General features: G+C 42.8%; 1 protein-coding gene and 1 long non-coding RNA gene across 8 annotated transcripts in view; one reads left to right on the top strand and one right to left on the bottom strand.

Moving 5' to 3' along the window:
- The window catches only part of C1H12orf56 (chromosome 1 C12orf56 homolog), an 81,885-nt gene extending 58,287 nt beyond the window's left edge, over window positions 1-23,598 (top strand). For 3 of the 7 annotated variants that reach the window (XM_046672949.1, XM_046672959.1, XM_046672967.1), the window contains 8 exons: window positions 1,485-1,629; window positions 7,612-7,718; window positions 8,355-8,444; window positions 12,704-12,827; window positions 15,136-15,210; window positions 15,524-15,598; window positions 19,211-19,389; window positions 21,685-22,163. In XM_046672949.1, the coding sequence (XP_046528905.1) occupies window positions 1,485-1,629; window positions 7,612-7,718; window positions 8,355-8,444; window positions 12,704-12,827; window positions 15,136-15,210; window positions 15,524-15,598; window positions 19,211-19,389; window positions 21,685-21,814 (925 nt within the window). In that variant the 3' untranslated portion in view covers window positions 21,815-22,163. Of the gene's footprint in view, window positions 1-1,484; window positions 1,630-7,611; window positions 7,719-8,354; window positions 8,445-12,703; window positions 12,828-15,135; window positions 15,211-15,523; window positions 15,599-19,210; window positions 19,390-21,684; window positions 22,164-22,311 lie in introns of those variants that run through there. The other 4 variants (XM_046672976.1, XM_046672987.1, XM_046672996.1 and 1 more) reach the window with 4 other exon arrangements.
- LOC124245580 (uncharacterized) overlaps window positions 19,196-26,574 on the bottom strand; it is a 29,224-nt gene continuing 21,845 nt past the window's right edge. The window contains exons 2-3 of the long non-coding RNA XR_006890278.1: window positions 22,160-22,348; window positions 19,196-19,330 (exon numbers count right to left, since the gene is read on the bottom strand). This is a non-coding gene — a long non-coding RNA (uncharacterized LOC124245580). The remainder of the gene's footprint in view (window positions 19,331-22,159; window positions 22,349-26,574) is intronic.

Raw genomic sequence — 26,574 nt, forward strand, 5'->3', positions numbered from 1 at the left:
GTAGACTCCTAAATCTAACTTAAATTTATGATGTATCTAAGACCTCAATTTATAGATGAATTGATTTTTAGGTGAAGAAATTAGTGTGCTTTTTCTTAATAAAATTTGTTTTAAAAATAATAGTTTCAGGGACCGGCCCGGTGGCGCAGTGGTTAAATTTGCACGTTCCAAGAACCAAGATTCCATGTAGCATTATTGGCAATAAATGGCTGATATGAAGATTTGTGCAGGAAGTGGTAAAAATATTTCTATTTCAAGTCAGAAATTCTATGAAGTTGCCATCGACCTACACAGAACATGAAACATCTCTCCTACTGTTACTTTTTTCTCTCCTTTTCTGAATCACTAGCTGTGTGAGCTTGGCCGGGTTACTTAACCTCTCCACCATCCTATAAATGGGGTAGTAATTCCCAGCTCAGCCCCCTTACTGGGACTGAAGGAGCTGGTCTGTGAACACACCCAGGCCGGCGCCTGCCACAGAGTCCACTCTCATTTAAGTGCCAGTTCTCACTGAGCACAGTGGGAGAGGGAAACAGTATTTAACCCGATAACGTTTTTTCAAGGTGTTGAAAATCAGCTGAGGAGCCAGGACAAGTACACACATAACTACAGTGGAGTGAAATAGGATTAGTGTGATAGAAGAAGCGTGGGAAAGTTCCACGGGAGAGGGTCCCCATTCGCTGGTGGAGTGAGGGAAAGCTCCAAGGAGAAGCTGTACTCGTTTCAGCTGAGCCAGCTTTTCCTGAAGTGTGGAACACACCTGGGTCGGTGATGGGAAGTGATTTCGTGTGGTGCTTTGACATGGTGTGAAATGACTTTGAATTCCGTGGTGAAAAAGTGGTTCCCTTTTCCAACTCGTCTGATCTCATTAGGGAGGACCCCTCGGCTGGTGCCAGCAGTGGCAGCTCCCTGGCACGCTCCTCTGCTCTTTTGTCAGAGAGAGCGGACCTGAGACCCAGAATATGGAGCATCGACTTAGAATTCGGGTTGCGTTCAGGCTGTTTTTATAGTTACTCACTATTTATAGCAAACGATACTGTTTTTCTCTGTAAAGTAGTGATACGAAGTTTTCTTTATAAATAACTCTTCTAGGCAAAAAACAAAAACAAAAACAGTGAGTTAATTTAAAGAAAAAATATTAAGCAATAACATTACATATGATTCCCGGATTGTGGTAAATGTAATGTGAACGAACTCTGAGCTAGACTACGAGAGACAGAAGGTTACAGGGCCTGTGAGAGTATTCCTGTTGTGCATGCAGCTTGGGTAAAGGGGCCTGGGCAAAAAGTATGTTTGCAGAGTAATAAATAGCTCAGTTGCGGGTAGCGAGTTTCATTACTGATGAGGAATAAAGCTAGAAGTACAAAACTGTATTAAAATTCCATTGGTAACCAAGTTTTACAAACCTGTCAATCATCGTCGATATCCCTCGACTGCTGTTTCTTACCATTTTTTACGTGGAAAATTTTCTTGTCTTTCTGTAGATCTGAGGAGAAAATTAAGCACTTCAGTCAACTTAAATCTGAACTCTTTCTTAAAGACAATACTTTGAGGAAGATGCTCTGTCTAATTACGCAACTTAAATTAGCAGCCCAGAAAAACTTCATTCTGAAAAGGCTTTTCTGGAAAGTAGGTATTTTGTTCTATTTATAATCGTTAAAATTTGTTTCACTTGTTTATCAGATGCAGCATATCCAAGCATATAGTAAAATGTGAATAAATATTGTCTTGTATTCTGATGCTGTATTTTAAAATGTTGATTAAATTTAATGCAATTCTGTCTTGACACGTGAAATGTGATGTAATCAATAATGTATATCTGTGTGTGTTGGGGGATGGGAAGAGAGGAGAGCAGGAGCAGAAAGATGGTAGCTCACCTGGGTTGGGTTGGGTTGGCAGAGTGAAAGAAAAGAGAGAGAATTAGAGGGGAAGCTTCTGGCATTCGAGATGTACGAGTACAGACAATGAGATGAGAAAGTAGATTTCAAGAAGTTTTACCATACAGGTTCCCCCACAATAAAAATATAATTAGGGGCCGGCCCAGTGGCTCGGTGGTTAAATTTGTGCACTCCACTTCGGTGGCCCAGGGTTTGTGTGTTCGGATCCTGGGCGTGGACGTACACACTGTTCATCAAGCCATGCTGTGGCAGGCGTCCCACATACAAAATAGAGGAAGATGGGCGCAGATGTTGGCTCGGAGACAATCTTCCTCAGCAAAAAGAGGAAGATTGGCAACAGACGTTAGCTCAGGGCCAATCTTCCTCACCAAAAAATAAATAAATAAATAAATATATGATTTAAAAAATTACTTTTGAGTGTCAGACAGTTATGTTTAAAACGGTGAGTCCTGAGGAGTCAAAGCCACCTAGCTCTCACTCAGCAAGTTACAGGCTTGCTCTTCCTTAGTTTCACTGTCTTTTTCAGATGAAGGTATTGAGAAGCCCAGGTGAGTGCTGGTGTGCTGCCCAGGTGAGGGGTGAGCCCTCCCTAGGGCCAAGCATGTCCTGATTCTGGCCAGTGGTCTCATACATAGTTGCCACTGTTTTATTGAGCAGTGGTGAAGTGCACAGCCTCCCCAGCCGTACAAGACAGTCCTGGCCATTTCTAAGATTCCAAGTACTTTACATGTAGGATGTCCAACTAGCCTGGTTTGCCCAGAATAGGGTGACCAACTGTCCCAGTCTGCCTGGGACTGAGGAAATTCCCAGGGCATGGGACTTTCTGTGCAAGAGCTAGGACAGTGCCAAGCAAATTGGAATGGTTGATCACTCTAATCAGAGGGCACAGTGGCTGTAGAGAATAGTTTGTCAAGTGTCCCCAACATGGAGACAGGTGAGGAGGATGGAGTGCTGCATAGTCTACAATGCTTGTACTGGGTAGACGCTGTTAGGAAGACACTCCCCACCCCCAAGTTTTGACTCTAGAATTTCAGAGGGTTTTGCAAAATACAGGGACAGGCATCAAAATGATCAATCAAGACAGTTATGAAGATGGAAATGGAGCTCCTATGGAAAGCTAAAGGAATTGCTGTTATATCCCCCTGGGATAGACCTCTCCAGTCCATCTCACAGATGGTGTCGGTTTACTCAGTGACCCTGCGTGTGTGGTGCTGCTTGCTCAGAAGGCCCTGCGGCTCTCCCTACCCAGCAAAGCGCACACACCGTGGTGCTGGCGTGTAAGGTGCTCCACTAACGACCTCTATCACAGATTGCAAATGCAGACAGGCATGGCCTTTGTTTCAGCAGGCAGGTTATCCGGAAGGGGCCAACATCCGCACGGGCGGGCCCTGGGGGAACTAACGCAGCTGTAGACGCTCACAGAGAAGGCACCGTGCCCAAGGGCGCTGAGAGTGATCTCTATGCGGAGAAGGTGGAAGATGAAATGTCAGGGCACTGCAGCATGGGGGCATCACAGCCAGACATCTGCACAAACATTTGGCACCAGGAAGATCTGCTTGCTTAGGGATGGGCACCAAGGCCTTAATGGGATGTGGGGTTGAGGCTGTAGCAAGGGCGTCAGTGTTGTTGAGAGTGAAGACAGCGGCTGGGAGAGGACTGGCAAAGGACTGAGCACAGGGCCCAAAGAGGAAGTCCACTTGGACAGACCGGACACAGTCAGGGGACTGGACTGACGGCAGAGTCCCCGTAGGAGCCCGGTACCCCCGAGGGTTAGACTAGGAGGAAGAGGGTTGACGTTGAATACTGGAGTGTTGGTCTTCAGGTCGTCTCCAGTCTTAAAACAGGCCTGATGCTGGTGGCCTCGGCTGTAGAGCAAAGGAAGGATGTAGAGAGAGAAGAAAGCTAGGCCTGACCCTCTCAGCCCCTACTGACCCCTCCCCACCGCTTTCCTCTAAGAGCTCGAGAGCCGCGTGGGATGACTTGACACCCTGTCCTTTCCAGCCCGCCATGTTTTCCCCTGCTGTCTGCTATCTCTAGGCTACTCTATCTTCCATTTTCTCCTGTTAAAATCCAACCCATTCTTCAAGGCTCATCTCAAATGCTACTTTTCTGCCTTTCCTGTTGTCCTCAGTGGGCCACTTTGGTACCTTCCTCTCTTTGATCTGTTATGGCAGTTCTGTGCCATAGAACTTTCTTGGATGTTTTATAATCTGCACTGTTCAATAAAGTGGCCACTAGCCACGTGTGGCTATCAAGCACTTGAATGTGGCTAGGGACTAAGGAAGCGAAATGTTTATTTTATTCAGTTTTAATCCTTTTAAATGTAAACAGCCCCATGTGGCCAGTGGCCACCGTATTGGGCAGAGCAGATCTATGGAACCCCACACGGCACTTTCTCTTCAACAATTCAGTAAACACTTATTGCATGCCTGGCTCTGTGCCAGGCGTGGTCATAGGCTCTAGGAATGCAAGCACGACTCAGACGCAGTTCCTACCCTCAAGAATTAGCGTGGATATTCTCCTTTGTACTATGGTTACTGGTATGTTTTTCTTATGTACTGTAATATTCTATAGCTTCTTCAGGATAGGCATGCGTCTTATTCCTCTTTGTGCTGGGCTCTCTGGAGAACGCAAGGTCGTGTGAAGCTCCCTTAGGAACCCACCCTGGGGTGGGGAGAGAGAGAGAGATATATAATTTTATATATACAATTTCCTCCTTTTAAAATCAACTTTATGGAGTATAATTTTCTTTTAGACAATCTTTTAAAAAATTTTATTACAAGTAAAATTTTAAATTATGAGAACACTTCTTCATAGGCTGAGTAAATTGTAAGCTTTAGGAGTACAGACACTGAGTCTGTTTGTTTTGCTCAAGATGTTATCTTATTACCTAGCATAGTACCTGCTATATAGCTGGCAGTCAAGCGTTCTGTGTTCAATGAATGAATGAGTGACTGAAAGAGTTCTCTATTCATGTTCCTTCCTAACCCTTTCTTTTTTCTCCGTGAGGTTTTTCTTTCTTCCATTTTTAATTGTGGTAAAATACACATAACGTAAAATTTACTATCTTAACCATTTTTAAGCATATGGATCAGTGGCCTTAAGTAAGTACATTCATATTATTGTGCAACCATCGCCACTATCCATCTCCAGGACTCTTTTAATATGCAAAACTGAACCTATACTCATTAAACTATAAGTCCCCATTCTCCCCTCCCCCAGCCCCTGGCAACCACCATTCTTCCTTCTGCTTCTGTGAGTTTGACTACTCTAAACATCTTGTGTAAGTGGAATCATACAGTATTTGTCTTTTTGTGACTGGCTTATTTCACTTAGCATAATATCTTCCACGTTCATCAATGTTGTAGCACAAGTCAGAATGTCCTTCTTTTTTAAGGCCGAATAATATTCCATTGTATGTATATACCACATTTTGCTTGTCCGTTCATCTATCCATAGACACTTTAGATAACAATGGATGTTATTCCATAGATAACAATAGACGTTATTCCATATTTGAATAACGCTATTGTGAACGTGGGTGTGCAAATATCTCTTTGTGACTTGCTTTCAATTCTCTTGGGAGTATACCCACAAGTGGAATTGCTGGATCATATGATAGTTCTATTTTTAATTTTTTGAGGAATTGCCATGCTGTTTTCCACAGCGGCTGTAGTATTTTACATTCCCACCGGCAGTACACAAAGGTTCCGGTTTTTCCATATCCTTGCCAATACTTGTTATTTACTGATTTTTTGATAGTAGCCATCTTAACAGGTGTGAGGTGATATCTCATAGTTTTGATTTGCATTTCCCTAATGATTAGTGAGGTTGAGCATTTTTTCATGCACTTATCGGCCATTTGTGTATCTTCATTGGAGAAATTATTGGGGGTATAATTTGCATGTAATAAAAGGTACCCATTTTAAGGGTAGAGTTTAAAGAGTTTTGACAGCTGTATATATCTGCACCACCACCACCCCAGTCAATATTTAGGACGTTTCTGTCACCCCAAGGGCTACCATATGCCCTTGGGCAGGCAGTTTCCTCCCATCCGTGTCCTCAGACAACTGTTGTGCTCTCTGTCACTAGAGATTCATCTTGCTTGTCCTGGAATTCCACTTACATGGAATCGTACACTATGCACTCCTTTGTGTCTGGCCTCTTTTGGCATATTTTTTTTTTTAAGATTGGCACCTGAGCTAACAACTGTTGCCAATCTTTTCTCCTCCTCCTCCTCCTCCTTCTCCTCCTCCCCCCTCCTCCCCTCCTTCTCCTCCTCCCCCCCAAAGCCCCCCGGTACATAGTTGTGTATTCTAGTTGTGAGTGCCTCTGGTTGTGCTATGTGCGACGCCGCCTCAGCATGGCCTGATGAGTGGTGCCATGTCTGCGCCCAGGATCTGAACTGGTGAAGTCCCGGGCTGCCGAAGCAGAGCGCGCGAACTTAACCACTTGGCCACAGGGCCGGCCCCAGGGCATAGTATTTTTGAGATTCTTTCATGTTGATGAACATAGGTGGGAGATATTTTAAGAGTGAAAATGCCTGAAGCACTGAGCAGATGGGAGATCATAACCATAACTAATATTCCTAAAGCGCTTGTGATATGCTGCGTACTGCTCAGGCTCTAAAGATACTATCTTATTTAATCCTAACATCAACCCCATGAGGTGATGTTATAAACCCATTTTAGAGATGAAGAAACTGAGTCACAGATGTGTAAGTAATTTGCCAAATGTCATACAGCTAACCAGCAGCAGAGCTGGGATTGGAACTCAGAGAAGCTGGCTCCAGAGTCAGTGTGTAAAGCCACCACATTCTGCTGATTTATAGGGTGCTGGATAAACCCCGGCACTTCTAAGGGCCTGGGGTACATGCTGCCCCTCCTCCTCTTGTCCCTCTCTCCACTGCCATCCTCAGCCTCTTCTCATGCTGTGTCACCTAAGGAAGAGCACACGTGTACCTGTCCAAACAGAGTCTAAGCTGCAAAACTCCTGGGGAAAAAAATGAACGCTGGAGGCATAGAAAAAAAGCCATCACATTATATTTCTCATCAGTACCAACTTGCCTGATTTCACGGGCCAGTGCTGACTCTCATGCTTAATTTATCTCATGAGACTGGATAGGAACACACAAAAAATTGGTTCCCCCACTCTTAAGACAGTGTTCATTTGGGCAGAAACAGCAATCCACGTTTCCACAGTATTGGCAAAGTAGTGCTGTCATTCTGTACCACTTCAACAGCGATCCTAGCGCTGCACATTTGTTTTTTTTGTTAGCAAACATCCTAAAATGAGACCTTGTCTAGCCAGCATTTCATCGTATCCTCGCAAAGGCCAAATTACTCTGGAAGGGCAGAGGTTATGGTAGCCCGCATTTAATATATTACTCCAAGATGACTGAATGACCTGCCTGAGACCGTACACCTGCTGCCAGGTGATCTTCAACATTAATGGTCGAGCCGGGGTGGAAGGCATCCCCTAGCATCATCCTCTAGGCCTTAGCTCTTTCTCTCTTCGCCAGAACAGTGGCCTCCTGGTTCTAAGTAAAAGTATGTTTTCAATTTGGGTTATACTAGTATTAATGACACGCTGTAATTCACTTCCTCCCCAATCAAAGAAGCAATCATTTCTTCATATTTTTTTTATGTAAGGATAGAGAGTTTTACCAAGCGATGACCTTAATGACCATCTTCTTTCCTGCTTGCTTTCACAGACCAGTGACCTTTTCTATTTCCTAGTGAGCAAACTTCATGAGTACCTGCCAGAGTCTAGGGATAAGAATGCACTTCAAAATAAAAGCCGAAGGGCTGATGAACTGGTGTAAGTACTAACTGGATAATCAGAGATCTTTTTTCCCCTCGGGTGCTAAAGATAAATGGAAGGCACTGGACAAAATATATACTGTATTAGTGATGAATGATGCTGCAAGTTTTGCTTCACATGGATTTTTAAAAATAACATAGATTTTGTTCTAATTTTTAAAGAAAGACTACACAAGAAACTAGTAATATTGGCTGTCCCAAAGGGGTAAAAATGGGTGTCTAAAGGAAAGACACCTTTAACTGTTGTCCCTTTTTTACCTTTGAAATTTCAAGCCAAATATTACCTACTTGAAATAGTTTAAATAATTAAAAATAATTTAAAAAGAAAGTAGTGTGTGATTATTGTTAAAACTTTAGAAAAAAATATAAGTAGAGAAAACAATATGAAAATGACTTTTAATCCTGACATCTAGCCATTCATTCATTCAAGAAATATTTTTGCGTGCTTACTATGTAGCCATCACAGGGTAGGCACTCAACCAACGGTGGCAATTTGATATACACAATTTCCTTCCTGCACTTTTTTTCTACATGGATATCTGAGTGCAATTCTATCAAGGATTATGGATTTTGTCGAATTCTGAGCTGGTAATGAAATTGTGCCATTTCTGTGCTTTTTTTCTCTGTTTTCTAGGGCATGCATTGAAATTGTACAGACTCTGGGACTGATGTTCAGAGAAACAGAAACTGAGTTATCGCGCCTGAACACGTTGGCAGCTAAGGAGTAAGGTCTTTTAGAAGACTGAGGCCTTGTGTTTGCAACCCATTAACTACTCTGTTGAGTGTCTTCCAAACTCACAACTCTCACCTCTCTGTTCAGTCCCGTGAACATCTGTTAGACTCTTGTCTCTCACTTCTTCCTGTGATGAGCAGATTAATTGGCGTGTACTGAGTTCTCTCTGTCTCTCTGCATTATTAAGGGCACAGAGATTTTGTTAGCATAATTTTATTTTTTGTCATTGTCCGGTGAACTTGAAAAAGACCAAATGACTCACCATACATTGAAAACCAGGGAGTCCTTACCAGAATTTTCCAGAGTACCCTTATATCCACATAACAGCAAAATGACATTGCAAAGGCAGGAGTTACAGTAGCTTCTTTTAATATGTAACTGTGTGACCTTGGAGTGAATGATGAAGGGTTTATTAACATATAGGGTAAGCTGCCATCCTAACGATACTCTAAAGTATGTGGCCCCTTCTCACCTAACTGTCCAGAGGAAATAGTCGAGCTTTCCTCCACCACATCAGCCAGAGACCTGGGTTCCTTCCCTTTTCCTGCTCTGCCATCTTTCCTCAGGCTTTCTCTGTCCTCCTGGTTGAAGCTGACTGACCTTTCCGCCTTCGTTACACCCTCGGGGAAGCAGGTAATAGCGGGCAGGCACATTTCCTTTTTCAGCAAGGCACAGAAGACTGCCATCCACGTTCTGTCGGTGAGAACTTGAGGCATATGGCCATTTCCAGCTGCTGCAAGAGGGGCTGCAAAGCGTGTCTGTAGTTGGACAGCTATGTGCCTAGCTAAACTTTAGATGGCAATGGGGACATCTGTTATTTAAAGGAAGAATGGAAGAATGTATAGTGAGGGACAATAGCACTCTTTGCCTCAGAAAGTAAGTGTTTGCATATTATCTGCTTGACCTTTTCATGTGATTTATAGACTATGAATTAAATCTTTGGGCAACGTTCTGGCTAAAGATCTTAATTTTTTCTGCTCTCATCAATTGTTTATCTAAATTCCCTGTATTAGAAAATAGAAGGAGGATGAGAGCTATGGACTCGAAAACGTTTGAACCAGAGGGAAGGAGAAGAACCTTTGGTAATATTTGTCCAGGCTGTTTATCAGAGACCTTTACAAATAAATTTCAGTGATAATATTCACTAACATTTCTTAAGCAACTTCCTATGGGCCAGGGACTGTGGGCATACTGGACTTTATAGCAGGAGTGGTCAAACATTTCTGTAAAGGGCCTTACGGTAAATATTTTTGGCTTTTCAAACCATACAGTCTCTGTTGAAACTACAAAAGCGCAAAAGCAGCCATAGACGATACATAAATGAATGGGCACAGCTGTGAGCCGATAACGCTTTATTTACAAACGCAGGCTCTGGGCTGTCTGGCCTGCAGGCCATAGTTTGTTGAGCCCTGCTTACAGCAAACAAGGAAAATACACTCTGTTCCTTTCTCTGCATACTTCCTTATGCAGTTGATGATACTGCCATTTCCTCAATCCCCAAGATGGAGATTCAAGATTATTTCTGATATTTCTGTCTTCTCCCACGCTGAAATTATGGCTAAATCGTGTTGCCCCCTTTTTGATCTCTACATTTCTCTATCCGAAGTTGGAAAAAATCACTTATTAATCTCTGTTGTAAAGTGTTGTGTTTTAATTGTTGTCTTAACTTGGTTTGGCCACGTCAGCCCTTCTGTATCTTTCCTGATATGACTAATTCTTTTCCTGTCCTTTGATATATATATTATATTGCTATAGAAGAGTCTGGCTGTAATCCTAACTTTTCAGTCAATTTTGATACGCACAGCGTCGAATCAAGTTGCCCATGGCATTAACCAGCACCGTAAATGTCTAAGGTAACTGTATTAGTCTTCTACTGCCCTGTAACAAATTACCACAAACTCAGTGGCTTAAAACAACATACATTTACCATCTCACAGTTCCTGTGGATCAGGAAATCTGGGCACAGTTTAGAGGAACCCTCTGTGCAGGGTCTCACAGGGCTGCAGTCTCATCTGAGGCTTGAGCCCTCTTCCGGGCTCATCTGGGTGACTGGTGGCAGAATTGATTTCCTTACAACTGTGAAATTGATGACAGCTTGCTTCTTGGCGGGAGAATCTCTCTGAGCTCAGGGAAGGCCTAAACTCTCTTTTAAAGGGCTCACCTGATTAGATCAGGCCCACCCAGGATGACCTTCCTTTGATTAACTCATGTCCACTAATTAGGGTCCTTAATTACATTTGTAAAATCCCTTCACCTTTCTCATCTAACATAATATAATCACCAGAGTGAGAGCCTAACATATTCACAGGTGCTGCCCATACTTAAGGGGAAGGGATTATATAGGATGTACATACCAGGGGGCAGAAATCTTGGAAGCCATATTAGAATTCTGCCTACCACAAATAACATAGATTGACTTTGAGACTATGAGTTTGTCCTTCAAAGTCTGTATTTTAAGATATTATAATACCTTAAGAATTCTTACATTGGAAATAATAACAATCTAAATGAAAGTTATCAAACCATTGGCACCATTTTTAAAGCTGTCATGTCAATCCTATAATAAGTCTTTATTTTCAGGATGAAACTACTGTTTAGATTAAAATTCCTTTCATCTCTTATTTGCCTAGTGGATTTTAAATTGAGTTGGCAGAAGGGGTAGATTTCAAATTAAATTCTGCTTGAGCAAATAAGAAAGCATTTATTCATTTCAGTATCTTCCTGTTTATTTTTTTCATAAGTGGAGATTTTATTAGTTCAACCCACTTCATTGTATTCTTCTTGAAATGTGCCATAATCCTTTCATATTTCAGTATTATTATGGTTGAATTCATATATTATCACAGCAAGTGACCCAGAATTTGGGAGTTCCTTCTCTTAGCCTAGAATGTGCGATACTTTGAAAAGAAGCTGTTGCTGAAAATAAAGGACTAGAATTAAATATAGCAGTGAATGGAATGTCAGCTCAAAGTTAATACCAGGAAAAGCTTCTAAATGGAATGTTTTGTTGATTTAGGAAGGGTCTTCTAAAACTAAGATTGGACATTTTAAAACAACCTGAATAAAACATTAGCGAATATCCTGTAGGACGTAGCCTGCTTTTCTGAGAAATGTGCTAACTGACACGATTCTTCTTCTCTTGTAGATATGAGAACTAGACTTGTTTTCGAGTTGGAGAAAGGATGGGGACTCTATTTTTATTAGAATTTTGGTTAACCGTGAACTTATAATCATGGTAATGATTTAAATGATTGTAAAAAGATTACGAAGCCGAAAATGTTACTGAACAAGGATTGTTTATAGTCTCCTTTATTCCATCAGGAAAGGAATGCTTATGGCTATAGAGAATTTTGTATGGTCCTGTCTGTAAATTCTTTTTCTACTTTTACCGTCGAAGCTACCCTGATACTGTCTTCCATTAGGCAACTGATGTTTCTCGTGGTCTGCCTTCAGCTTCCCTTCCCCCACACATGTGTTGTACTACACATCTGAAGATGGTCTTACTAACCCCGCTCCTCAGGAGGCTCACTTTGAATCATGATTTTTTTTTTCCTTTTTATTTTCAAATAATACGGTACATTATTCAAACGTAATAACATTTAAGTGAGTTCTTAGTGTACGTTAGTGGACAGTACGCTGCATTTGAAGGCAAAAGACCTGAGGTTTAATACTAGTTTTATTAACTCGTAGCTAGTGGTCTTCGGTGGAATAGTAAACCTCTGAAATGCTTTGTTTAGAAAAGGGTTCCAGAGTCAAAAAACTTGTGATCAAATGAGCATTTTAAGAAATGCTTCATACCGTTTCTCTGTCCTGGATGTGCACAGAGCACCTCTGAGAAGTCCGACAGCAGCCAGCCAATGAACGTGGCATAACCAGGTAGTTCCCACACCTCCCTGGCCCACAGAATCTATTTTGACTATAATATTTCTTGGAATTAGTAATCCATAAAAAGCCCTTTGGAAAATAGTGCTCTAATTGAAATCACCCAAACTTCCCTTAAATCCAGATTTTTCCAAGCTATATGAACTTCCAGAACTATAGTTGCTCTGAGCTAAAAGACCAAGAAATTATATTTGCACTTAACTGTCTTATCACTAGACATTTGTTTGCATGTCCAAGGATCCAAAAGTTCAGCCAAGAGTGGTCTGCAATGCTTCTTACTTTTAATTATATTCAGTGTTCACAAACTTGGCTTCACTGCTTTTCTCTTCAAACTTTACTCATTAATTGCCTTTTATCTACTTTTTCAGGGGAACACTATTTAATCTCTTGGTGATTTTAATTAGTGAGCCTCAGATTCCAAAATCTTGTCCTGTGTTTGATATCCAGTTGGTGGCCGATTCAACTTTAGCTGAGATGTCTTTTGATGCTGAGGTGAGATGAGAATTTGGGGATAGACAAAATATAATATAGAGCGGCCCTGGCTTCTTGTCTCCTAATGTGATATTGTCGAATATAGGAATATAATTAAATCAAGGACTAAATATTTTGTCATTAACCTCAAAACTTAGCTATTTTGTCAGTATTAATATATCCATTTTCTATGTTTTAGGGCATGTGTACTAAGGAAAGTAATTAGTATTCTGTGTATATTAGAGAAATCTGTTTGTCTCTATACAAATATTTCTGTATATGTAATTCCACAGTAGAGTCTAATGGGTAAAAAAGCACCATCTTAGAGATTGTAGGGTTAATTCTCCTGCCTCAGTTTACCGTCTCCTTACATATCTCAGTAGTGCAAACTCAGTGAGAGTTACTTTTCTTCTAAGGTTTTACTAAAACATTAGAAATATCAAACTGCCTGGAAAGCACTTATTCTGAAAGAATAAATCAGCTTATTATTAGTTTATTTTGAGCAGACCAACACATAATTTTTTTTTAAAGGATGGGACATGATTTGATAGTTGTTAAATATCTAATCAGAGTTATGTTTTAGAAAACTCTTTTTTTTATAAAGATTTTATTTTTCCTTTTCTCCCAAAGCCCCCCGGTACATAGTTGTATATATTTTTAGTTGTGGGTCCTTCTAGTTGTGGCATGTGGGACGCCACCTTGGCATGGCTTGATGAGCGGTGCCATGTCCATGCCAGGATTCAAACTGGCAAAACCCTGGGCCACCGAAGCAGAGCATGCGAACTTAATCACTCGGCCACGGGGCCGGCCCCTAAAAAACTCTTAAATTCACTCACTCAGTCAATAAATATTTATTGAGAATCTATTATGAGCTAAACAGTGTGCTGGCAGTGGGGGCCAAACAAGAAGCAAAATAGACCCAATCTCTGCCCTCATTAGTTTATAGTGTGCTTGAGAGACAGCTGTCACTCAAATCTAACACGAGTCTATGATTACAGACTGTATATGGAGCATCAACGGTACCACTTTCAACAGTGGAGCGAGTGGATTCGGGATTAGAGAGTGAGATGGAAGCAAGACTCAGATAGGCAGAGCTGTTAAGAAGCTAGTGCAATGGTCCAGCTGAGGGATGCTATGGGCCAGAAGGAAGCTTCCTTGACCCCCAAACAAGACTAAGCTGTCTTTCAGAGCCCTCCTAACTTCCCGTAGTTTTCTTTTAAGGCCTTGTCTCAGTTTGCAACTATGCATTTATTTATTTGATTGTTAGATTGACGTCTGTTCCCCGCTAGCCTGTATATTCCACAAGGGCAGGGCCCATGGCCCTGTTGCTCTCCATTGTATCCCCAACACCCAGTACAGCGTCCGATGCATATTTGTTCAATAAGTACATGAAGAAAAGAAAAAGGATGGTAGTTGTAAAGAGGACAGCTTCCAGAAGTTTTTAGGAAATTGAGTTGATAGGTTGATGTGCAAATAAAAGTGTGAAGATTAGATGACTTTCAGATTCTGGCCTGGGTGTCCGATGAGAATTACAGCGAGAAGGGTGGGTTCAAAGGGGAAATAACAGGCTTGGTTTGGATTAGTTGATTTGATTTGCCTGTGGTAGTTCATATGAAAATATCTAGTGGGCAGAATAGACAGATCTGAATTCCCTGGTTTTGGATTTGCTGATCTTTTGCACCTGGGCTGTTAGTGTGGCCATGAGCAGGTCATATAAATTTCATTCCACAGTCTAATAGAGTGGGAGATGTCAAACTAGTGCTCTTCCTTGCAAAGAATACTGTCAGGGAAAATGTGTTGGCCTGTAGCATGCCCACAGACACAGTTCTCAGGCACCAAGTAGCCCATGGGCTAGAAGACAGCCTCACCAACTGTTTGGAGCTCTTGAGAGCAAAAAAAAAGTCTTTAAGCCATATATACCCATACCACAGAAGGAGTTATAGTTGAAGTTGGGCATAAGCCTAAATTCTCCAGAGAATCTCCCACCTTAATTCTGGGGAGCACATTTCTGCATTCTTGAAAGAAAGTAGGGTTGTTGATCTGAATGATTTTGCAAATCAATGTGCAGTCTTTTTGTGTTAGTATTCTGTGGGTCATTGTATCTTCTTTCCTTGACCCACTTTCTTAGCCATTATTAAACATGTAGTCTTTTTATGAGAGCTGCTTTGTTTGAGAGATGCTAAACCAAATGGAACAGGAAAACTGACCACAGTAATTATATTTTCAGTTAATCAAAAATTCTTTTATAAGTACCAAAAGGGAACCAGGAGAAATGACCAGTTTCTGGCTCTGCCAATGATACTGCATTGATTATTATTTAAAATTCTAGTTGCAGAAGCTCATCCTGGAATACACAGACACGGCTACAGCACTTTTATACGAGATACTTCTTGTCTTTCAGCAGGTACAACAGATATTTTCTTATACATATTATATTGTGTGATTATTATATACATCATATGACTTCTAGATGATACATGTACAGTATATGATTAACAATATACCTTTTTTAAAATGCCCCTATTAGAGATGGTCTCCGACACTGGCTGACTTCACTGATGCTACATTTGCTTTGAAGTGCTCATCCAGCTTATTTTCCTAGATGCTGCTTTTAAAGATTTGATTAATCCAGATAAAATGTATTTGAGAATGAATATCCTTTTAGGTACAACTTGACCTTCATGACTATAACTCGTTTATTTGCTTGGGTCTCTTAGGGAAATCTTGGATTGGGATCCACACAGTTTGCTGTGAGCTGGCTGATGTCCTTCCTGCAAAGTCGCCCTCCCATAGTAAGTACCTAGAAGCAAGAACAAAACCCCTACTCAAGGCTAATTAAAAAGATGGTCTTGTGCTTAATTAATATAACGCAGATTTTCTCCATAAGTAGTCAGGTTTATAAAACAGAAGCAAAATGTAAATTTGATTATTTTGTTATTTAATTAAAATAAAATGTTTTTATGTTTGGGGCCTGAATGTTTAAGGTACTGAAATGACATCTTAAATGTGATCTTTATTTCATGAAAAACCCTAAGATATATGTAGGAAACAGAATATTAAAATATTGGATGTATAATTAAGTGAAAAAAATGACCATTTACCTGAAACAGTGAGTTTGGGTTGGTGAGTATGAACATGACACTTGGGATCACCTGGACGCTGTGACCTGGCAGCCACCCTCCTGGTCCATGGATCACCATCTCTCTGCTTGACACCACAATTTCATCTCCGTGGTCTGTCCCTGTCTTCCCCCCAGACTACAGTCAGAGGGATCTATTCAAAATTTAAATCTGGTTCTGTCATCCCTTGCTTTAAATCTCTCATAATGAGTAAAGACTAAACTCCGTACGTATATGGCCCACAAGGCTGTGCGTGTTACGGCCCCCCAGTTTCCTCTAGTCCCTCACTCTCCCAGCTGTGAGGGTCTCTTACTCACTGCCCATCTCCGACACCCCCCTCTCCTCTCGGGACCTAGACGGTTGCCTCTGTCTGTCTGTAATGCGTTTCCCTCCCTTTTCCACCTGGTTAGCTCCTCCTCATCCTTCAGGCCTCAGTGCCCCCTCCTCTGACTAGGTCAGACCCCCCGTTTGAGGCACACATAACCAGAGCGTGGTGTCTTCCTCCTTTCCTTCGTAGGGCTTGTCGCTGTGCAGTTTACGTTTGGTCCTTCCCTGTGGTAGCTGTTGGTGCCCACACGTATCCTGGCTCTCTCTCCTTCGAGGCACATGATAGGATTGTACCTCCCTCCCCACTTGAAGTTTGGTGGGTCTCTGTTCTTGCTTTGGCCAAGGGCCTGTGAGCAGAAGTCGCCTTGCCACAGGGTTCAGGAGCCACTGCATGCTTCCCTGCATTCCCTTTTCCTTCTGGCCTGTGACTGGGGACATTCCATACGGTCCTGAGTGACTACAATGAGCAGAACCCCCTACCGACCCATAAGGGACATGCAGTGTGGGCAAGTCATAAACCTGTGCTGTTTTAAGCAAAGCACTGATATTTTGTGAGGTTTGTTACCACGGCATAACCTTGTCTATCACGACTCACAGATTGTCTTTCTCCCCCAACAGACTCCAAGTGCCATGAGGGTAGGAGCTGTCTGTTGTGCTAGACACATAACAGATATTCAGTAAAATACCTGCTGAATTAATTCTAATAAAGGCCTCATCCTTTAATCTCTTCTCATCTCCCCAAACGTAGTCTCCCTTTATTCATTCATGTAGTCGTACATTCAATCCACATACATTTAATTGGAAATCTCTTCAAAAAGTAGTAATCCAAACTAAATTTTCCTTGCTAATGGAGGCTCCGCCATGAGGTAATACGTTCTCTTTCCATGTAGAAACGTGCCCCCAGTGACATCAGCGGTTCCCTGCTTTGAGCTGTTTTTCTAGAGTGATGTCGAGCTTGTCCTAGGGAATCCAGATCCTCTTGCCAGGCTTATGTTCACAAAAACCTAGCTGGGGCCTGAGGGTACACTTTTCAGTAGTATAGCCAACTGCCTTATGCAGAGATCGAGCCCATGAACTTGGCTCCTTTAGCAGCACACGGACCCTCACCAGACTCAGGCCCACTTCAAGGAGTGACATACGGTACAGTCATCACAGCAATAGAAACTCGTATGTCCAAGAGGCCAGACTCTGCCTTTTTCTGTGGGGCGGTGGCAGACCCCCGTCATCTCAACCAAGGTGTGAGATCTAGGGTCCTAAGGACTCCAAGCAACAGGCACGTTTCTTCCTCAACCTCTAGGGTTGGTTCAGCAAAGGAAGTGAGCTGAGTATGAGGCCAGCCTGTGACCACAAACCACGTCAGGATGAAGAGTGGGAAAAGGACCTCTGACTGTTGAGAGCTTCAATATTAGCCCAGTTCTAAAGAGTTTGGGTAGAAACAGAGTATTTGAGAGACATTTGCAGGCAAGGAAACTGTTGGGATCATTGACGACACCTGCATGTCAGTCGGCTCTGGCTGATTTTCTTACTTGGTCAGAGCAAGATGCTAAAGAAATTTAAAATTTAATGCCTAAATGGGCATTGTTTTGTTCCATTGCTGCAGACTCTCTACCCTCAGTCTGTGTTTGCCTGATGCAATATTTAGTCAATATGTGTAAATGGATTTGGATTAGGAAAAACACTTCAAACCACCTGCCCTACTTAGGAAGGGCCAGTAGCAACGTCAATAGACAAGGCAACACATTGATTGATACTAATTTAATAGGTGTGCAGAGTGACCTGCTGGTTGGAGCTTGAAAGGGCGCTAGCATTCCTTCTTGATTTTTATAGTGGCTTCTATCTATGGATAGTAGTTTGAAAATGCAACCCCTCTCCGCTAAAAAAAAGATTTATGGAATCCATTGTTCATATTTTTTATTTAGTTCTGTTGTGAATGCCAGCTTTTTGTGTGTGTGTGAAGCAGGAACCCAGTAACTTCACGTTATTGCTACTTTTTTCCATTTTAATTTCCCCCTGAGAAATGACAGCAGAAGTGCTCTTGATGAAAACTCCAGCTAACAGTGACATCAGCATTACTTGCGGGGCTGGCCCTGTGGCCGAGTGGTTAAGTTCGCGCGCTCTGCTGCGGCGGCCCAGGGTTTTGCTGGTTCGGATCCTGGGTGCGGACAGCGCATGGCTTGTCAGGACACGTTGAGGCAGTGTCCCACATGCCACAGCTAGAAGGACCTGCACCTAAGATAAACAACTGTGTACGGGGGTGGAGGTGGGGAAGTTGGGGAGATAAAGCAGAAAAAAAAAAAAAAGATTGGCAACAGTTGTTAGCTCAGGTGCCAATCTTTAAAAAAAATTAAAAATAAAAAAAATTAAAAAACCCCAAAACCAAAAAAACACGTTACTTGCTTGTGTCAAGCCTGTTTTTTTTTTGCTTTCTCACTTAGTGTTCTCAAGGTGTGGTCCAGGGAACGAATCCATCAGAATTGCTTATGGTAGATCCCTGGAGATGGGCCCAGGATTCTGCATGTTGAGTGAGCGGCCTAGGTGCCTTCTATGCATACTAACGTGTGAGAACCACTGCCTTGTAGGAACCTTCTTTGAAAGGTCACGGGCAGTTGCTGTCTGTGGGCCATTTGTTCTTAACAGTAGAACAGAGGAGAAACCACCTTCCCTCCTGGAGGAGGCGTAGACCTTTCTGAGCCCCCCACTATCCTCACTCCTGCTTGCGATGTTCTCCTTCCGCTTTGGCGCCGAACTTCCTTGACAGTCAGTCCTTGTTCTGATTTTCCTTGTAGGGGGGCAGTTGGCAAACCTAGTTGGTCTATGGTCTGGTGCTCTGAGTCCCATTTCAATGAGAAATAGTGCGAGGGCAGAGTGTGAGGGGTGCTGGGGCCCAGCCTGGACTCACAGCGGAGGCTCCAGCTGGAGCAGGTGCAGCCCCCACGTAACTGCGTTTTCCTCGTCTAGATGACTTTCGTGGCCAGTGTTGTGAAACAAGTGGTGAAGGGGCTTTCAGCTTCGCTCCAGCTGCTGAGTCCCGGCCAGGCAGTTCTGTTGTACCAGCAGCTCTGCATCCTCAGGAGCTGCCTGCAGTACAGCAAGACTTTAGCCGAGTATATTAGGAATGACTACAGAGAAGAATTCCGGTAAGAAAAAGTCTGAATCTAATCTTCACTAAAACCCACCCGTTTCTGATTTTCATGCAACACGGCCCCATACTTAGGAGATTAAGTGACGATGGGAAATTCTACTTTTGTTTTTAATAATGTTTCACTTTGATCTGCAGTCAAGTAGGATTTGGGGGAGCCCTAAGAACCACTGCCATTTGGAGTATATTCCCAGGCCAGAAAAGACAGTGAAGCATCAAGCTATCCGTGAAGAACTGCTTCTCACTCACGTCTCTATGGCAGCCAGCATCTCACAGAAACAGTCACGACTTTAACACGCTGTAACAAACCCTACTGAAGGAAAGGATAAATTATGGATTGTGAATTCAACCGAGTCATTGAAAAAAACCCAATGTTTCTCCTCTAAAGGAGAAACAATTAATGAATGCAGTTACTAGTTTTTTGGTTTCATTTATCCTCTCTTACTCAGTAATAAAACAGTAAGAAAAGAGCAGCAGCAAGCACTGGTTTCATCAGCCGGCTTGTTCTACACCTCAGGGGCTCTCCTATTTACAGGCAGAGCCAAGCGCACTTAGCGGTACAGCCCTGCATTTGCACCTATCAAGGAAAAACCCCAGGTTGTGTCTGACTCAAGATGAGAAGGCTGCACAGGCATAGCTTTGCCCCCCGTTGGGATGGAGACACAAAAGGATGTGGGGGCATACGTTATGGGCTTGGCTTGGCTTTTACAAAATGGCAGCCCAATTTGTGGACCCTGTTTTTCTTCCTTGGGGTTTTACACCGTAGGTTCCATTCTGGCACCTATAAAAGGATTTTGGGGGCCGGCCTGGTGGCGCAGCGGTTAAGTATGCACGTTCTGCTTTGGCAGCCTGGGGTTCACTGGTTCCAACCATCCCGGGTGCGGACATGGCACCACTTGGCAAGCCATGCTGTGGTCGGTGTCCCACATATAAAGTAGAGGAAGATGGGCACGGATGTTAGCTCAGGTCCAGTCTTCCTCAGCAAAAAGAAGAGGATTGGCAACAGATGTTAGCTCAGGGCTAATCTTGCTCAAAAAAAAAAAAAAAAAGGATTTTGTTTGGCCCACACAACCCAATTTTTCCCTCCCTTTTTTTTTTAAGGTAAAATTCATACAAGTGTGAAATTCACCATTTTAAACAATTAAAAAGTGCAATTCACTGGTTTTTATACATTTCACAATGTTGTGCAACCATCCACACTCTCATTGCAGAATGTTTTCATCACCCCTAAAGAAACCTGGGGCCCATTAAGCGGTCACATCCCATTCTCCCCTCCCCCCAGCCCCTGGAACCACTCATCTACTTTCTGTCTTTGTGGATTCGCCTATTCTGGACATTTCCTACAATATATGACCTTTTGTGTCTGGCTTCTTTCACGTAGTGTAATGTTTTCAAGGTTTGTCCATGTTGTAGCATGTATCACAAAACCCAGTTTTAAAAAATGAGTTATGACATTTAAAAATCAGGACAACTGGCAGAAATGGTGTCACGCTCCTACGTGACAGTGGCTGGCCAGGGCTCAACAGCAGCTGCCCTCTTAGGTGGATCAGGCACTGTGTAGTCTGCCACTGTCCCCTCTCTTGCCCTTCCTCCCAATATCTTACCTGTGAGCCTTTAGGTTTGTGATCCTCGTTTTAAGCTAGTGATTTTCAACTTTCTGTGCATTAGAATCATCAGAGTAACTATTTAAAAATACTGATACCCACATCTCACATGCGGGAATTCTGTTCGGTTTGTCTGAGGTGGGGCCTGGGCACGGACATTTAAAGATACTCTCCAGGTGATTCTAACTTGCACCCAGGGTTGAGAACCAACCCAAGCTGACGGCTAAGGGTTTCTCACTTTTGTCTCCTCCCCTGGCCTTTCCTCTACTTTTGCTGAGGCCATGAGGATGAACGCTACTCTTCCCTCTTGACCTGGCCCTCACGGTCACCACAGCTTGATGTTTCGGTTCACCTCCCGCTGTGTATTGCCTGAGAAAACAGGAAGCAGGGGCCTCAGCTCCTGCTGGTGAGGACAGCCCTGGCTTCCGTGTTAATGCCTTGATAACCAGTACATTATTAATGAAATTCACTTCCTTTGCTGAAGTAAAGTGCTCAGTGAGCCGAAAGGCACACACATCAGAGACGGTCTGGGTCCCAGTGGGAGAGGTGGGAGGGCTGAAAGCGGCCGGAGTCTGCGGCTTAGCCTCCCCCACCCAACCGCCCTCTGCCAGTGAGTGTGCACGCACTGATGTGACCCGAGTGAAAATTCTTGTTTTTAAAGCTATTTTGTTTCTTTTCATGGTTTGCAGGTACTTTATTCACATGCCAGCCTTGGAAAAAAAGCTTCCGCTGCGTTACCCTATTGCCCAACCTACTACCCAAGTTTTCCATGAAGTTCTCAAATTGGTTGAACAGAAACCATGTGTGAGATGTGAATAAGAGTGTACAATGTGAATCAGGAATCGACTGAATATTTATGGGAAACATTTTTGGGTTTATTTAGTATCTGACTATCCTTGTGTCCTATAAACAAAGATTTTATTTGAGCATTCCATGACTACCTCTCTAAGAGGAGTCTTTAAGGTTTTTTATCTGCCACAAAAAAAGAAATTTTAAATACACTGACATATATAAAGCGGTGCTAAATGCTAGTGTTTCTCTAAAAAAATAAGTTTCTAAAGACATAAAAAACTATAAAGGGAACAGAAACCCATGGAGAGCAATAAATTACAGAGTGATTGTTAGAGAAATGCTGAGCAATAGGATGAGATCCTCCTTCTCCACCTGTAAAAATCCTGGTGACGTCAGAATGCATGGAAGAATGAGCAGAAGGACACAGGCATGGCTATCGGGAAAGCCAGTTCCTTGTTTATCATCTGGAGAGAAGCTTGGACTTTCTCCAACAAAATTAAATGTCTTCTGTCACTCTGTTTCAGGCACCTGTGGGCCAATGTGAGCCGTCTCGTAGAGTCTCTGTGAAAGAGAAATTGTCTGTAAGCAGTTATGGCTCTCCCAAACATTCAACAAAATGACTTCACTGTATCTTAGGGCAATAAACCAATTTAATCCAACCAAACGTTAGCTTTGGCATCACTGTGAGCTATCGAATTTGGGCTTCTAAGAACTTAGGACCTGGGCCCTCCATTCAGCTTTATCATGACTTGAGGGGGGATCAGAGAAAAATCTACCTCTGAAGAAAGAGCTCCCCAGCCAGACCTGCCTGTGCGGGGCAGTGGAGAGAGGCTCTGGCTGAGCCACTAACCAGCTACTCGACCTCGAACAAGTCAGGTCTCCTTTCTGGGCCTCCTCTGCTATGCGGAAGGGTGGGACTGGATGGTCTCCAGGTTCTCCTCCAGCTCTAACATGCTCTGTGACGCAACACTTGTTAACGCGCTCTTGTGGGGTACCGCATTCCTCTGCTGTCCTGCTCAGTGGATGATTTCACTTGATTCCAAAGAATCCTGCTTTCTTTGGACCAAACATTTCCCTCTCAGCTGTCACCAACATCACCCCACAAAGTGTCCAAGCTTTCCCCACAGGACTACAAGGCTTCTACCCTCCAATCTGGGGGCAGAGATGGCGGCAAAATGGTGTTGATGAGTGTCCTGGGCAGTTGGATGAGGGATTATTCCCAAGAGATGGTCAATCAGAAGAAAAGGAAAAGATTCTTGGACGAAGGCGAGCAACACTTCGACATGGACCAATGATGGACAGTGGGCTGACTACTAGTGAACAGTGGGACCCACACAATGACGAAGAGAGGATCAGCTCAGCTCTTCATCAGCTTCTGAGCAGTGCCTGGCTCAGAGCCTGGAGACGGCTTGGGGTTTCTCTCCCACATGCTTTCTTGTCCACATTGCCTCTTCTCTCCCACTGTTCTCTTCACTCTGAGAGCAGACTTTATCTAATTTTCGGGAGCAAAACCTCTGTCAGAACCTACCTGAGTCTTTCCATGTAGGGCTAAGTCAGTAGCTTTTTTGAAAGCTGATCATTAAATATTTGTTATCTCGACTTTCTTATGACACATGTCTATTCATTTGCACAGTGTGGCAGGGACAGAAATTAAGACTTTGAGGAGTTGTCCTGCCACAATTCTTTCCTACTGTGTTTTTCTGCGTTGTTGCCAAAGCCAAGAAAATCACTAAATAATCCATCTCAATAAATGACCACGCGCATTTGATTGACTAAATATTGACCTCAATCACAAAATAATTATTTTTCAGGAAACCTAATTGTAGCAAAATTTTGAATATGAAAATCACATATATTGCTTTTTAAGAATACAAAGGATCACCAGAAAGGCAAGCACACATAGCCAGTTTTCAGGGTGGGTGCAAGATTCTAGGGTGAGAACAGGGGTTTTGAGGCCAAAATGGTTGAGTTTGAATCCCAGCTCTGCGCTTGGAAAGTTACTTAACATCTCTGAGCTTTAGTCAAAACCAATAGAACATAATTTCTGCCATAGGGGTGCTGGGAGACTTAGATGAAAAGGCATTCATAAAGCACAGAGCGTGGGATGTGGCATGGAGTAAGGATTCAGTACATGGTATTTATCATTATTATTACTAAATAATATCAAAGCTGGCTGAGAACTTCGAGATTAATAAATAGTGCCCTTACTTTTCTGACCAATTTGGGGACTAGCCACTATGCTGAGAGCCCTTGACCCATAGAGCATTGAAGAACAGATTCATTTGGTTATTAAACTGAAAATTCAATTTTCCATTAGCAGGAATGTGGTTTCAGTGACAAGGGACTTATTTCTACTGCTCACCACCATGAAGGGCTGTTGGCTCTAATGGACACTATCAATGCAAGAACTGTGTGGGACATGTTCTTCCCAGGGGTGGACAGGAAGGTTTTTAGTCATGTAGACTTTTTTAAGCCTTTGACTTAATTTGGCTAATTACTAACCGATCAAACCCATATAGCCATTCGGTACTTACCAGGTTCCTAACTGATTCACAGGTAGTGTTAGAATAAATAAATGAAGAGCTTCTTCATTTTACTGAAATCTAGACAATCTAGAGACTACGGAAAGAGGGAAAAGCTTGAAGTCCCTGTAACTGATAAATGTATTTTACATATTTCCATATTAAATCTCACTCACTGGTAGTACCACTTTTTTTTTTTTTTAAAGATTTTAATTTTTTCCTTTTTCTCCCCAAAGCCCCCCGGTACATAGTTGTATATTCTTCGTTGTGGGTCCTTCTAGTTGTGGCATGTGGGATGCTGCCTCAGCGTGGTTTGATGAGCAGTGCCATGTCCACACCCAGGATTCGAACCAACGAAACACTGGGCCGCCTGCAGCGGAGCGCGCGAACTTAACCACTCAGCCACGGGGCCAGCCCCTGGTAGTACCACTTTTAATAGCATATAGGAATGCTTGAGACTACAATAAGAAGTGTGCTGTAAGGCATTTGAGAAAAGTGCTCAAAGCTTGTTGACTGGTGATATGCCCTGAACCGTGGCATTATATTTTCTTCCTCTGAAGTTAGAATCACTTGTTTTATATTTTATATATTTGCAGAGTAGAGAAGTTCAGTGATAAGTATGGAAGAGAAGCTGGAAATTTCTTGAAGAAATGACTTTGACGGGAATTTCTGAGTAACTTTAATAGTATTAACTCATGGTCTGGTTTCTCTTTATTCATTGTATTAACTTCTAAAATGCAGTGTCAGCTTGTGAGGTCCACTGGGGTATGGCTTTCTGCAGGAGAGGCAGGCAGCCGTTCTCCACCCAGTCAGATCAGGCTGTCTTGTGTCTGTGTATCTGTGTCTTTTGGATCTGAAGCTTGTCTCATTTGGGGGAGGCAGCATGACCCCTTGGCTAGAAACCTGGGTAGTGTAACTTTGGGGCTAAGGTTATTTAACCTCTTTCAGAACTTCCATTTTACCAATTATAAGACAATAAAAAGCCTACCTTAAGGGGTTTTGTGAATATTCATTCATTTATATATAAACAGATAGTTGTGTGGCTAGTATATACTGGGATAAACCATATGGCATTGCTATTTTCAAGTTCAAAACTGTCAATATCTGCAATTTCATATGGTTCAAACACATAAAAACCCCTCAATAAATGGTAGATTTTATTCTCATGGAAACACTAACTTGCTTAATGAACTTTCATTTTAAATGCATATCATTTATTCTAATTTCCCAGATAGTATGGCACTTTGTTATAACATGGCTTATTCTTGCACAGATTTGAATAAACCTTGAATCATATAGTTCAATCACAAATTACTGAGTGGGTACAACATACTTACACATGTTCAAAGGGAATTTTAAATTTTTAAATTGTCTTCCAGCAGTTCCCTTCCTTCGTTCACTCCACCGCTCAAAAGAGAAACTTGAGCGACCTCGGTTTTCTCCCTTCTCTTCATTCTCCAAATGCAATCCATCAGCAGTGCTAATTGGAAATCCTTCGGAATCTATCAGTAATCTAATCAGTAAACCGCCCACTGCAATAGCCTATCTAGTCCTGCCTTCACCCTGGACCCTACAATCCCTTCTCTCAGGGGAGAGTGGAGTCACCTTTTGGACAAGAAAATCAATACAGTTTATGATTTTGAAGCTTCTCCTTGCTTCTTATGACCCAGGATGGAATCCAAAGTCCTCCCCAGGCTCTCAGGGCCCTTGGTGACCTGCCTCTGACCCTTCTGTGACCTAACCCAGTCATTCTCCTCACTCGCTACTCCCCAAACATGCTGGCCTTTGTGGTTTTCCTTCAAATCCCCGAGCTCTGTGCAGCCCTGGAAACCTGCATGAGCAAATGCTTTTCCCCCAGACCTTCCAGTGTCCTTCCAGGAGGGCTTCTATGACCGCTCCAAAGGAGCCACCTGCCCACCCACATCACCTTATAATGTGTCTGTTCACTTGCTTATTCTTTGCAATGTAAGAATTTAAGAATGTAGGTTCCATGAGCGTCTGGCCCTCGTTTATCTTGTTCACTACTATACACTAACACCTGGAATAGTGCTTGGCACAGAGAGCCTCTTCTTTGTTGAGTGAAGGAACAGACTGTGGAAACGTGTAGATGGAGAACACAGAGAGGAGCACCAGCCCAGCTGTGCCTCAGAGCAAACTAGTGAGAGAGCCAGGTGAGACCTGTAGAAGAACCGCACAGCCAGTCCATAGAATTGGGAGATATAATAAAGAGTTAGGTGAGACCTGTAGAAGAACCGCACAGCCAGT

This window comes from Equus quagga, chromosome 1 (assembly GCF_021613505.1).
Source record: "Equus quagga isolate Etosha38 chromosome 1, UCLA_HA_Equagga_1.0, whole genome shotgun sequence".
Taxonomy (NCBI): domain Eukaryota; kingdom Metazoa; phylum Chordata; class Mammalia; order Perissodactyla; family Equidae; genus Equus; species Equus quagga.